Source organism: Calonectris borealis, chromosome 4, assembly GCF_964195595.1.
Source record: "Calonectris borealis chromosome 4, bCalBor7.hap1.2, whole genome shotgun sequence".
Lineage (NCBI taxonomy): Eukaryota > Metazoa > Chordata > Aves > Procellariiformes > Procellariidae > Calonectris > Calonectris borealis.
This window is the reverse complement of record NC_134315.1, coordinates 55,629,963-55,644,537: the sequence shown is the minus strand read 5'-3', so window position 1 is coordinate 55,644,537 and position 14,575 is coordinate 55,629,963. Positions and strand designations below refer to the sequence as shown.

Below are 14,575 nucleotides of genomic sequence, written 5' to 3'. Positions count from 1 at the left end.
AATATTGTGGACTTACCAAGTTCTGCTAAATTGCCAAATGCAACAAGGCACATCTCTGTCAGAGCTGCATTTTGGCAATGAATACCCAACAATTTCACTAATGTAGGAATAACACCCATATTGATAAGCTGTGACTGCAGGGTATCTACACAAAAAGAAAGTACAACAGTGAGTTAGCATTTCTGTTTGTAGTACTATTTTTTAAACCAAAAAAGCATTTTTCACACAAAGCATCTTCTAGGCTAAGCAGCGTTAAAATGTCTGTCTCCTCTACTCTTCTACACTAGGATCTGGTCCAGACTTGAGATACAGACTCATAATTCCCCCTACCCCTGTCAATGGGACGTATTCCCAGAAATATTCCCTCCTGATATGGTCGTAGGGTATAGTGGATTATGCAGCTACTGATAATTTTGTGGTTATCAGATTCCAAACACATGTTGGGTTTGATTCTGAGCTCACTGAGACTAGCTGACTGAAATCAAACAAAACTACGTCAGTGAAATAATTATTTATCTGAGAGCATGTTCCTATATACTGTTTTCCCTTAAAGACCAAAACTGGAAAATTAAAATTAGAATGAATATAAACTGGCACTGAAATAAACATGAAAAGTTTTATAAACACAGGAAGTCACAATGTAGATTATGAGGAGCTTGAGAAAAAAGAAAGTTTAATAAAGACAAAAAAATGGAAGGTTTAAGAAAAGTCCTTAGAAGCCATTCTGATAATTTCTTGCATAGGATGAAAGTTTATAGTATTTACAAGTAGGAAAGTTATTGCTCCTAGATGTCTGCAAATAGAAAGATGCTTTGATGGTTAGGCAGAAACATGATTGTTTTAAAGGATTATTTATAACGATATTTTCTCTTACACATTTTACCTATAACATAGCAAAGAAGAAAAACATTGTTTCACAGCTGAACAGAATGAAGCAGACATGAACACACCAGATGATGTTTAGTAATTTTCCTAAGCATCTTTTTTCCTTTGTTTCTAAGCACTTTATCTATGTTTAAAAGTTACAGACTCAAAAGACAAGGATCCAAAGCCCAGTGAATTCAAAAGAATTGTTATTACTTCATTTAGCTTTGGGTCAAGACCTACCGGGGAATTAATTTTTTTTTTAAAAGGAATTCATTCTGAGCAACTGAAATCAGTTGGAATTTTTATATCTGTGGAATCAGAGCCATAAAAATTGCAGATTTTTACAGGGAGATAAAAACATATCACAACTTAAGTCTAGCAAATTTAGTATCATCTCTTGCTCTCGGAAAACGCTTTGCCTTCAAGATTCTGCCAAGTATGTTTGAAATTTTCATATAATAAAATTATGAAAAGATTCTGAAATGTTTAGTTCATTTATATTCAGTGTAAAATACTTCTATAATAATTATCAATTTGGTACACGAGGTAAGTAAATGGCATGGTTATTACAGGTTATTGGGGATAAGCAGGAATACTTATGGCTTGACATCTTCAATAAAACTGTATTACTTACCAGTAACTGAATTTCCTTTCTTTTTTTTTTTTTTTTTTTTTTTTGGGGGGGGGGAGGTGGGGGGGGTGGTACCTTTCCACAGATTCGTGGTCTTTAGAGAAATTTATGATAACGCCATGTCAGACATCAAAGAGCTGCTGAAGTTGTCAAATTTCAGGTAAGTACAAATTGCACTAGCGCATGCATTGAATGCCATTTTACCTCTGGCAGATGTGTGAGTCACTACTATACCCTCCTACTTCATTCCAAACTGACTGTAAAAATCTATCTCTGAATAGGAAAATTGGGGAGGGGAGAGCTGGAATGGTTCTGTGGAGAAAATGATCGTGTAGGAGAACTCAAGTTACTGGTAAATAATCTGTTTTTGTCCTTGGTTTGTGATTGTCCCCTGCAGACACTTAAAAATTCTGAAGGAAAAATGGTAGTCATGGAGAGTAGGAGAACAAAGACACAAACCACAAATGCCATAGAAAATTATGTGGAAAGAAATTGCTTTGTTACTAGACTATGCTTTTAGTCACTCTGAAATCACTTTATCCAACTGTAATGGACAAAGAGACAATTAATCTCTATGGGCTTCATTTGGCAAAGCATTCTAACATCAGAAACATAAACTATTTTGAGCAGGGTTTTTCTTCTGCTGTCTCTTTCTTAATACAAAATATATAAAAAGTGCGGAGGAGAAGACGAGTGGAAAAAGGGAAACCATCTCCATCTTTAAAAGGAAACAGGAATCTTAAAAGCCAAATAGAAGGATATATTGTTGTTCAGGAGAGCATGGAGCGCACTGATTAAAGGGCCTTTAGAATTTCCAAGTAGGAAAAAAGGAAAAAGAAAATATACCAAGAAAGAACAAGTATACTGGGTCAAAAGTCAGGTATTATACCTGACTCCATACCAGTCTCTTTTTCCTGGAGTAGGAGGTAGTTCCTCAGTAGCACCTGAGCACAGGAATGGCCTACAGTGGTAGGAACAGGATTACAAGAATTGCTGATAAGGTAAATATTGATGCCTTAACCGCAGTAAGTGAAAGGATAAATTTTCTGCTCTGCCAAAGACTGGACAACCCTGTGAGTCACCAAGCTGCATAGAAGGCAAAACCTTTGAAAATAAAAGGCTGCCAGCAGCTATTTGCTATACAAATTCTGAACTTGTCATTTACATCTGTCATTACCACCAATAGGAGGCTCTTTCTCTAGCAAATACAAGAGCAGAGCCTATTAACAAGTTGTTTAAGAGAAAAGTATTAGGCTTCTCACTGGTCTGGAAACCTACAGCACCTTTTAGTTCAGAGAAATTAAAAACATCTAGGTGGTTCAGTCTTAGCTGAAGGGACTGACAGCAGTTCTCAGGCTCTCCTGTGAAAGACTGCAGACTGGGTAACCTGGAATAATGGCGTATGTCAGCCTTTCATTGCAGGAAGGGTTAAGGCCCTACTAGAGCAGGAGACAAATTCAGGGGACACGTGCATCCACCCTACAAGCAGTTGCCTGACACAGGACTAAAGTGAGCCACGAAGCCAGGCAACATCGTGCCTCAGGATGAAACAGAATTTCTATCAGCTTCCTAAGCAGAACTTTATGCATAGAGAGCAGGAAGCATGAAAAACTGAATGCCTCTTCTGGATTTATGACTTAAAGCCACAAAAGAAATTCTCTCAAATTTTACACTGCTATCACATATTGCACTAGTAAGACACCTCTGTGTTCTCTTGGGGTGAAAAGCACTGACAGTGATGCTGTACAGATGCATACACAGGTAGATAAAAGGCAATCAATACATGCGCCAGCACAAAGAATTACCTACCTAAAACTTGAATTTCAATGGCTCCATGTCCTTCGGTGACACACATGGAAACTCCAAAAAGTAAGATCTGGGGAGAATATCCCAAATTGAGAACTTTATCGGGGGCATTTGAGTTTAAAATGCTGATTTAGGCTAGTTCATGATTTTGGACAGAATTTCAGAAAACAACTAGTCATTTCGTGTTTCATCAGTAACCGTGATTATGATGCTAAAGGAGAATTTGTTTTGTACAAATTGGTGGCATAATTTTGTACCCTAGAGAAACCTGCTTGCAATCCCCACATCTATGTTAAATCATCATATAACATATATATAAGTGATTGTATTGATTATCTCACTATCATAAGAAACATACTTTTTATCTGCTTTTACATGCTTTAGGTTACTTTGCATTTGTATATTTAGGTCTTGAAAGCATGCTAGACATCTAGCTGTGATGTAAATGAAACAAAAACCACGGCAAGCATGAAAATTAACAAGGAACAATTGGAAAGAAGCATTACTGAAATATTGCTGTTAGACCATAATAATGGTACCATAAATCTCCCTTTCATTTCTTGTGTATTTACATAGCTTCTGCAGATGGTAAACAGTGCAAATCAGTCCCCAACATTCATTCCAGTCGCTAAGAGTTTTGTGAGAATAAGAAAGGCTTGGCAGTTTTATGGTTTAACATCAGAATGTTACATTTTACAAAGGCACTGAAAGAAAGACAACCTTGACAGACTGAAGTTTAATATGAAATGAGATGAGGAAGCAATCTATAAACACAGTTATTTTTATCTACATATATACCATATATAAATATATGTATACTTTCACACATGCATACTGTATCCAGTTAACTTCTGATCTCCAATTTGACTATCTAATAAGCCAATTGGCCTAGTTCTTCCATCATTTCTGCATTTCTTTAAAAATGCTTTTATGGTTTGTTTTATAAATCTCAAGAGACAATTAACTACCTTATAGACTGATCCCATTAACTTGTAAATAGTCTTGGCTTACAGGATTATGAGATCTGCAGAATAACTACTCATGGCACTAACTCTTTTATGTGAGTGTTTGCATATGATTATTAGTTTTATTAATTAGTTATTAGTTTTTCACTCTTTATCCAAGCCTGCTTTGCCTCTTGCTTTTAAGCAGATTCATAGCTACACAGAGACTATATGTAATGATAACAGTCTTCAGAATGGGAGAAGCACAACAACATACTGAACCCAATGAAAGGTGCCAAAACAGCAGCTTTAAGTGTGGGTGCTCTGTACCCCAAATAAAGTTTGCAGAGCTTGACAAAGAAAGAATTATTACAGGTTTTTGTCAAGACTTGCTTCTTTCGGGATTAAGCTATGAGCAAAACCATTCACAAACGTGTGACACGTTTGTTTAATTCCTAGCCATACCTGCAACTTTGTATTTTAAGAACTAATAATGGAAAGCAGGGATGAGCTATTTGTGTCTGACTGGATTTGGGTAGTAAAATATGATTATGACAGAGAGGATCAAGATAATCTGAAGGCAAAGGGATGTGTCCCATCAGAAAAACCCTCTGATTTCTAGCAATGCAACTAAAAATCGACGCTTTTTTTTAATAAGCTTAAAAGAACTGCGAGAGATGCCAAAGCTGAGTTTGTTCTGTTAAGATTGTACCGACTAATGAAATGATAACATACCAAGGAGGCAAAGGAAGAATTGAGAGACAGCAGGCAAAAATAATTCCTGAACACAAGCAGATGGCACAAGAACCTTATAAAGGGAATCTTAGTTTTAAAGCTTAGACAACAGTGTTATGAGAGTTACAATTGCAAGCTAAGTGTCCAGAATCGGGATGAGATACAAGAATGCTCCATTAATTTGCTCTGTTTAGGAAAAGAAAATATTACTCGTAGCTGCTCTTTAGTTGCCATTTTTGTAAAACTAATGTGTGATAAATCCCTATGCTAATTCAAAAACTTGAAGTACTCAAGAATGAGTCTCTCATGTTAAAAAAATAAGGTAGTTGATAGCTATTAAAGTAGTAGCTATTGGAAAAAGAGGGCAATTAGTTGACTGGGAATCATGAACTATTTAGAACCAAATAAAACAATTCATACACTCTTTGCTCATAAAATGCTAAGGATTAGAAAATATTAGGGTCTTCACAGATAATTAGATGCAACTAAGAACCAAATGTGCTGTAATTGTCCTTATCTGGATAGCTAGTGCAACTTAAAAGAGAGCGAGTCATTAAAAGCTGTAAAGAAATCTTCGAAGTCCCCACCTGTAATTTTGTAACGTAGCATGCTAAGCAGGAAAAGATTACAGAAAGGAGAAAAAAGAAGGTAGAAGGGCTATTTCAAAGACTGAAACACTTCCTTCTTACATTTCCAGTATTTTTTCTTCTATTTTTGCCCAATTTGTTTCCATAACTACTGACAAAGCAATCTGGGATTCAAGGCTGCAATCCCATACTCCTCATCCTTCAGCAAAACCAATGCAGTGTTTATCTTCTTTGTAAGTAACATGGGATCAAGCCTTTGCAAGTAAATCCTGAAAATGGTATCCGCTAATATGTAAGCACAATTAACTGTCAGAACAATCTGAGTTTTCATGTTTAACAGGTCAGCAAAGAACTGCATTTACTCAGAATATTATCCACCTGATCTGTAATGCGTGGAAGTAAGTGGTTGTCTTGGGCTCGTATCTGACATTGACTGTTGTCCTGAAAATTTACAATGGTCTGCAGGTGGTACTTTTAGAGCAGTTTACAACTATGGTCCAATTATACTTGTGGATCTTAAAACAGAACTGGCAAGACAGGCCAACTACCTGCCTCTTTATGCACATGCTGCATGTATGGTCACTGAGTTTTCTTCTAAAAATTTAATCCTCTAACTTCTTAATTTTTTTTAAAATATTGATTTGGCAGATTATTTGGGGTTTAATTCAGTGGTTGCCCCAGTCAGTGGGCAAATTCACAATGGAACTACAGGACACAAGTCTTACACAGCATACCCATGGGTGCTGGGCCAAACAGGAGTTGGGTCCCTACCAAAACGTCCTTTTTCATGGAGCCCACCAAGTATGTGGGGTAAGGTGAGGGTTTGGTAAGCCCCCAGCAATCCTCCCTGATGCGGTGGTAGGACAGGATGGTGGTGTGCACCCAGATCCGGGAGCTGGGAATACTCCTGCATTTCTCACTTCTGACATTGCTTCAGTGGCTCCTGTGAATACTGCGTCAGTTTGTTAGTTCGTGCAAGATGAAAGATGTCATTTAGCAGAGTAGAGAGCAGCTAGCGAATCCTCCTAGTTGTCACTGAACTACACAACTGCTTTATTGATTGCATCAGAATAAGCTATCTTACTAGACAGAATGAGTCATTTATTCAATGTTCCTAACAGTTAAACTGTTCAGAAGCTGCTTGTTTGGGAGATTTATCTCATAATTAGTTTTCCTAGGGAAGATCTGCTGGGAGCTTGATCACTGAAGCAAAACTGATACAGTATTTCTACACAGCGCTTTTGGACTGGTCTGTCTTGAGCTACCAAATATACTGGATGCTCATTAGTCTTAATCCAGAGGATTCTGGTAGCTTAGAGGTGAGAGTATCTATTTGCTCCAAATAGTTTAACAAATAAAGAAAATATGGAGTTAATATAATAAAATGTGACACTCATGCAGACATCAAGCAAAACAGTTCCTGACAAATATATGAAATAAAGGAACTAGAAACTTGCTATTTGGAGAAGAAGGAAGAAGTACTGTAAACAAGTATTCTTAGATAATACTAGGAAAAGAAGAGAAAAAAAGAATGTAAGAACAGAAAGAGATAAGACACATACAACAGTGGTATTTGGAGGTGAATAAGTAACACTAAGAGCGAGAGCTCCAGAGAGATGGCACAGAAAACACACAAGGAAACTATGCTAGAAGATATGATAAAGCAGATTCAAAATTTATACAGTAAAGGCAAAAAAAAAAAAAAAAAGCCTATGGACCATCCTGAAAAGTAGAAGAGTTTCGGGGACATAGGTTTGGAAAGTGAGTTACAGCAAGTGATAACTTTAAGGAAATGGTGAGCAGCTAATAAAGAAGCTATGTGTTCCTCAGATAAAACACTACAATTCAGGAAATGGACATGATCGAAGAAACAATGTGATTAGCTAACTGCATTTGCAATCTGTGTCATTACAAGTCAGGAGAACAGCCTTTATTTAGCTTTCCTCATTTATCCCAATTTTCCTAGAGATTCAAATTTCGAAAAACTTGGAAATGTGTGAACGCTGTAAAATATGCTTTGGCATATTACCACGCTTGCGTGCAGAAGCAAACTAGGTACTAAAATATCAGTACGTTTGTACAACTAGTGTAGAATACTCTTTTCTTACCCTCAGTGGTCAAGGATTTCTCATTTAAGATACTATCTTCTATTTTTGTCCCAGCCCCTAAACATCTCCATTAATGGGATAAAGAACATAAACTTATAATTTGTAGACACAGAAAAGTATTGAACACACACATAAATTATTCCCCATTTATCTTAGAAGAAAGTAACGTGGTTTTATATACATTTCACAAGGAGAAAAATGATTAAGGAAAACTGTTTGGCATATATACCCCCAAATCATCAACAAGACACTGCATGCCTGCGACAAATTAGTCTTATGGCGTTGTTTAATACTAAATGAAAAAGAGAGGACTTAATGTAGCCTTCCAGTTTACTTCTGTAAATCTGTTTTTTCCTAAGGTGTATGACACATCTCCATGTATTGCTTTTAGACAAAGAAGTAAATTCCAGATGTTGATTTTAAAACTTTATACGATATGCTATATGGAATTGCATCAGGAAGATATGTAGTATTTTTGGGAACATAATTTTACTGAAACAGAAAATTGTGTATGTGAATTGAGGTACTTGATCTTTTCAGAATAACTTAGTGTTAGTATCCACAATGTAAACCTACAGTTGACTTTAACTTTTATCTTTTTGCTTTTTTTGATGGGGTTGTTCTCCTGGTAGACATAAAGCAAATTTTCGGTGTTGTTTACCATTCTCATTGCTATAGTTCATCAGCATGCCACAAAAGACAGTCAAGAGCTTCTCACTGGCTGGATCTGTTTTACTGCACAGTGACCTTATATGGTCTACTACAATATGTGCACCACCTGCACGGTCAACTGCGTTCCTGCCCTCATCTGTAAAACAAAGAGTTACATTAAAAAAAAATGAAACCAAAACCCACCGTAGAGTCCCGAACATAACAGTAATCATACAAAATGAAGTTTTTAAACAGAGTGAAGTCATTCCTCCAGTGTTGTCAAATTCATCTAGAGAGATGCTTGAGGGCCAGCTTTTAGTGCAACAGAGCTAGGGAAGTGAAAACACCTACAACAAAAGGGATTAACCACCTGGCACTAATACCTTTTGTAAAGAAGTTCAGTGTTTGAGGCAGAGCCACTGGAGCTGATAAATTATATTCTGAGGATACACTGGGTTTTGCCAGAGGGAGGTTCTGAGCATTTTACAAAGCCTAGTCCATACACCCTTGTGGACCAGGTAAATTACTCTTGCTGTTATGCAGATCGAGAAATTGAAATAGCTTAGGTTACTTAAAAACAAAATGGGGAATAAAACAGACAAAGCAGACAGAGGTACTAGTTCCCAGTCACAAACTCTGTTCATGCACTCACTCTGCCACACACCATGTTCTTTGTACTTCTACACCTGAAATTTAATACCACTATCAGATTCTTTTTGTATGGCTAACAGAAAAATTCACTCTGCATCTATAATAAACTACAATGTTCTGAGATTTTGTAAATAACACATCATAACCTTTCTGTATAACAAATCAGATTTGATGTATCAGTGTAGGAATAAAGGAAAAATTGGCCTTCTATTACAGTAATCGACAGTAGCACTTCCTTTCCCAGCAGGCAATCAGCAACAGACAACAGTCAATAACCTAAATTCCAGGGCTTCCAAAAGGAGAGATTTCCAAGTGAGTTACAGTTGGAATCAACTGGAAAATCTGGATGAAAACAAAACCTTGGGGGGAAAATCAGTAAAGCAAAAGTTTTGCAAAATAAGAAAAAAACCCCCTCTCTTCAATTTCTTAATGGCCCAAAAGCCAATCTCCTCTTTCCCTTGTTATTCACCACTCTATTGTCACTCCTCTCCCTCCCCATCATACGTGGAGGTCAAGCTCTCAAGTTTTCCTCATTCTGCAACGTATTCAGTATGAAAACCAAGGTTGTCCACATTTATAATATGATCTTCCACTATAAAGTGTTCCAGAGCTCTGCAAAAAGAAGTTTCTAAATCTTCCAATTCTTGTTAATACTGTTTATGAGGCATATATACCCCTTACATACTATATATATAAAAAAGGATTGTAAGTATTGTGTATACACCTACACTATATATATTCATAAATATAAAAATATATATATATGAGAAGTATATATAGGGACTTCAGATAATTTGCTGAGTGGAGCTGAAGGAGGAAGGGTAATTCTTGGTGGATCTTAACTATTAAATTTATTACCAAAGTAGTAAGTGTTTTGCAGAATAACTGAGATGCAATGGAGGAAAAACGTCACTGCCATGACTGTCTCCACCTTGGACATGATCAGGACATCAGGGGACTGTGTTTCACTGCAGGTATGTATACTCCATTTTGAAAAAGGAGAAACTGGAATCTGTTTACAGTCAAACAAATTCAAGATAAGATTCTCTGTCAAGTAAGGACTATAAAAAAAGGAGAAATATAAAAGAAACAAATCTCTCACATCCTTGATGCAGTGACAAACCTAAGCATAATGCTGAAATGAAAGAAAGTCCTACACCGAAATATAGTGAGACAATACAGTCAGGTGTTCAGATTCAGTGCTTATGTTTACCAAATCAGCAGAGAAAAAAACCAAACTTGGCTGGAATATTCCAGCATCCTGTTTTATGTATCCTCTTCTCACATTTTTTATTACAAAAGTTATGCAATTACATGATTTTGTATTTGACTCACCTGTTTTGTGAGTCAAAACAGGTGTGCAAAACAAAACTGAATCACTGATTCTAGATCAGATGGACTGAATGTGGTCGTCAAATTACTATAAAGCAATTGAAATCAACAAACTAAAACCATGATAAAATTAAGCTTGAGATAAGAATCAGGTGTCAAGCTTGTTCCCATGTCTTGATGTGGAACTGCATATAAAATGTAAGGAAAGAATAATATAAAGGTAGTCATGTGATGGTTTGGAAGCAAGGTTAAAAAACCAAAACAGTTACAAACCAAGTTCCTTACCTGGATGGAATTTGGCATAACTCCACTGAAAATAACTGTGTGATAGTATCTTAGAACAAATGAAAATCTAACTCGTATATCCTTTTACTTCCATCTTTCTGGTTTGTCAAAGAAGTTATATATCAAAAACTGCTGTATCTTTAAGTACCTAATAGTCTCTCACTTCAAATACATGACAAAATTCTTATCCTTACAATATTTTTATTAGGTAAATAGATAATCAGCTTCTGCTGTACAGACAGCAGAAGTAAGGCAGAAAGATTCAGAAACAAATCTCACTCCAAGAAATGTCTCTCTGTCTCTATAGTATACTCAAAAAGTTAGGGCAAAATGAACTTCAGGATCCCTCTGAAGTAGGTGGTAGGCTGTAAGTGCCAGACTTTGATGTGACTACACAGGCTGGTAGATTCGTAAAAGAGATGCCTTAATTGAGTTTGTTGCTCCACTTCTTTCCCGTGCTAGAGCTCACCCTGCATAGCTGCTTCTCTGCCCGAGGCAGCTGGGTGAAGAACAGACCTGGGCTAGTGCTATAATTAGGATCTCCTGGTGCTGCCTTCTTATGCCCAAGAGGATTAGCTCATCTCATTAGTGCAGGGCCACAAAGAATCCTGTACCAGATGTAGGAGGAAAATTCTGAAGGTGCTGACTATGACACCCTGTTGCATCCCCAAGCAAAAAGCATATTTCTGACTCAGAATGCTCCATATACTTACTACCGACTCACTTCTCCCTGCTCCGTCGCTAAGAAACAGATTTTGCACATAAGAATACTCACCGAACTCCAAATCATTTACAGTCAAAACAAGACCACAGCATGTTGCCATGTCTTGTTCTCAATCCAACTATTACCTTGCAGTTCAGCAGCTCTATGAACTCCCACACTTAACGTGCTTCCAGCCTCCCAGAAGCTGTGTTGAAATTTTTTCATGTGACCTTTTTAAATAAACATTTGCTATTCCGAAGAGATCAGTGATTGAACAGTTTAATGAAAGCATTCACATTTCTGCTTAAAAATGCTTCAGTACAGCTCACAACAGGCAATGCTGTTGTATAGCTTTTTTTTTTTAAGTACACGTAATACTGTTTAAACATGCCAGAATGACAACAACCCAAGAGACCAGAGGGACCTTTTTTTCCTACAAAACGTACAGTAAGATTTATTACAGAATGAGTTATTACTTCCACAATGCTCTTTAGCCCAATGCAATGCAACCATCTCTTAGTAGTCGCTTTTTCTAGCCTGAGTTGCTCACAGGAGTTTTATGCAAAACCGGGTATTAATGTGGATTATCAAATTACTGTGACTGCTCACATTCCCCCTATGAACAGAGTCTTGTCAAATTTTGCCATGGCTCAGCCATGCCTGCTCCAATGGATGTCCAAGTCAAAGACCAAAATTTTTTTAGTGCATATAATTGGCAGGTCTTTAAAATGCAGCACTTTTAGTTTCAATTTGCTTTTCCCAAGATGTGTTTGCATAATTTTCCCTTGAGTTTTCTTCCCCAGTTTACTAAACCCTAAAACAAACCACTAAGTCATAAAAGGTTAACACGAAAAAAGAATTAAAGTGAGAGCTTAAAGTATGAAAACAATGTAAAGCATAAGCTATACACAGCCAATGAGTTATTTCTAAAACACATGCACCAATACTTTGATTTTTGACACCACTGTAAGGTTATTATTTCTGGAAATACAGTTACATCAGGCAAAGGGCTGTGCCATAGTATAGGCAGCTATCAGAAAATATTTTTGCAAATAGCTCCCCTAGTGCTCTTTCATCTAAACCTTAAATTAGCTGTTGTTTTCATACTGGGCCCTTTTTTAATATAAAGTTTAAGCTCTGCCAATACAAGTGACATTAAAGAAGCAGATGCATCTCATACAGATTGGGACAAAAACATTTCTTATTAATGTTCTATTTGGATATAGAGCTGTGTCTTCATAAGAAAAAAACCGCACAGTTTCAGACAGTTCTAAAACCTCATGTTTTACCCAATTTTTAATGAAGTTTTAAAATATATTGATCTGGTTCCTCCATTGTTCCAAACCTTTCTCTTCATCATCCCTAGTATTTAAACTACAGTTTAGAAGTCATTTGTACTTCAGAAATGATCCTGATCCTACAAAGATGCACCCCGTTATTTGAGTGTGTATACATTGAGTAAACACACAGACTGGTAAAAATTAGGTAGGTGTCTATGATTCTGGTGATGATGGCATTGTAGCTAGTTAAATAACAACTAAGTAAAAGCCTAGAAAATTATGTTCAGTATAGTGATGTACTGAATGGTTGTTTGAAAGCTTGTCCATTTTTTTCTCACAAAAAAGGTAAGGTATGAACAGTCCATATTACCTTTGCCTATCATATCTTTACATCATCATGGCCACAGTGCCACTACTTTCCAATCAGTTCTTTGCTAAGTCTTTGTTACTCTAACTTCATTCTGAAATGTGAATTTTGTGTTTCACAATACAATTCCACATGTAATGATATTTCTCAGTAGGGGCCTATATTGGTTTGCAAACTCAAAATGCATAAAGTAGATTTAACCTTTAAAAAGCACCAGAAGTCACAAGTTACCATGTTGTTATAATGTTTATTGTATATGTAGGCTTCAAAAATATACCCATTTCTCAGATAATCAGCTAGAAAACTATTTGACAGCATTTCTTAAAAATGATCTTTTGGGCTTCAAATTCAAGATTTGTACTTTGAAATGTTCTGGTTTTGTCTTGCAACTGGAAACCTGAATTCTCCTTTCTCCAATTAATATTCTACAAAAGTTTATTGGTGTAAATAGTTGCACTGGTATTAATGGTGCAAGTCAGTGAGGGAAAGGATGATTTATATGATCAAGGTCCCTGATTTGCATAAACCAAGCTGCCAAGACAGCAGCTTTTGGTGACTTGGAAAAAAACAGTATTTCTTTTAAAATTCTTTTACTCTGCAATTGGATGTAATGATCAAATAATTTAAATGACATACTACCATTTTACTTTTAGTGCTTTATCTTTATTGCATTTGACTCCAATTCTGCATTCTTTTTGACCAAAATATTGCTTAGGTTAGACCAGTGCTTTATGGATAACATTTTTTTTCATTATTATTTTTTTAAAGATGAACTGATTTACAGTAGCCCAAGGTGTGGGGGGGGAAGAGTTCTTTCTACATGTTCTATTGTTACTTTCCTCTATTTTTTAATTAGCTCCTCTTTGCACGATTTTTGTACTGAGGCATTCATCTGCTCCTGCTGCTTATTCTTTCACCTGAAGTCATAATCTTCTGCGATATCAAACTGGCTGCTGCAGAGGAAATTATGATGTGACATATAGAAAATTATGACTGTGTGTGGGGAAAAAACAGCAGGAGTAGAACTCCAAAGGAAGAAAGGTCCTGCTTACATGTTTTATCTCTTCTTATTAAGAAAATAGGAAGAGAAAATATTCAAAAAACACTGTTGGGACAAACCTTTAGCTAGTGTAAACCACGTTATCTATGTAGACGTTAAGAAAAACATTGCCACTTATATCAACTAGGAGTTTACCATTTTTTTTTTCCTATCTGAACACTGTAAAGATAAAACTTTTAATGCAATGCTGTCATTCAGTTTTAATACTTGACCCTACTTTTTATCCTGAACCTGTCTGTGTATGCTTTTAAATCACTGGATTCTGGACCCTGTCAATTCTTTGATTGCAAGACTACAGACGACAACCCTGTTACAGAACACAGAGCAGCACTGCATTAATTTTATTTTTTCAAGGAAAGTAAGCCTCATATAATTATATTGCACTATTATTGTTTGCTGCTTTTTCCATGTCTTCTGTGTACTTGTCTACAAGGGACAGGACACAGCAATACCGTATTTTGAGATTCTTGTTTTAATAATTTGAAAGATTTTTTTTGGGATTGCTCTGTCTATCTTGTACTGAAATTTCCTTTCCCTTTATTTAATTCCTTCAGGAATTATAAGACTC

At 36.3% G+C, this 14,575-nt stretch overlaps 1 protein-coding gene across 5 annotated transcripts in view; it reads right to left on the bottom strand.

Moving 5' to 3' along the window:
* Positions 1 to 14,575, bottom strand: part of RAP1GDS1 (Rap1 GTPase-GDP dissociation stimulator 1) — a 102,942-nt gene that overhangs the window by 17,991 nt on the left and 70,376 nt on the right. For 3 of the 5 annotated variants that reach the window (XM_075149590.1, XM_075149592.1, XM_075149594.1), the window contains 2 exons: positions 8,340 to 8,486; positions 17 to 145 (listed from right to left, as the gene is read on the bottom strand). The exons of 1 other annotated variant lie outside the window; for it this stretch is intronic. In XM_075149590.1, the coding sequence (XP_075005691.1) occupies positions 17 to 145; positions 8,340 to 8,486 (276 nt within the window). The remainder of the gene's footprint in view (positions 1 to 16; positions 146 to 8,339; positions 8,487 to 14,575) is intronic. One more of the 5 variants, XM_075149591.1, reaches the window with a different exon arrangement.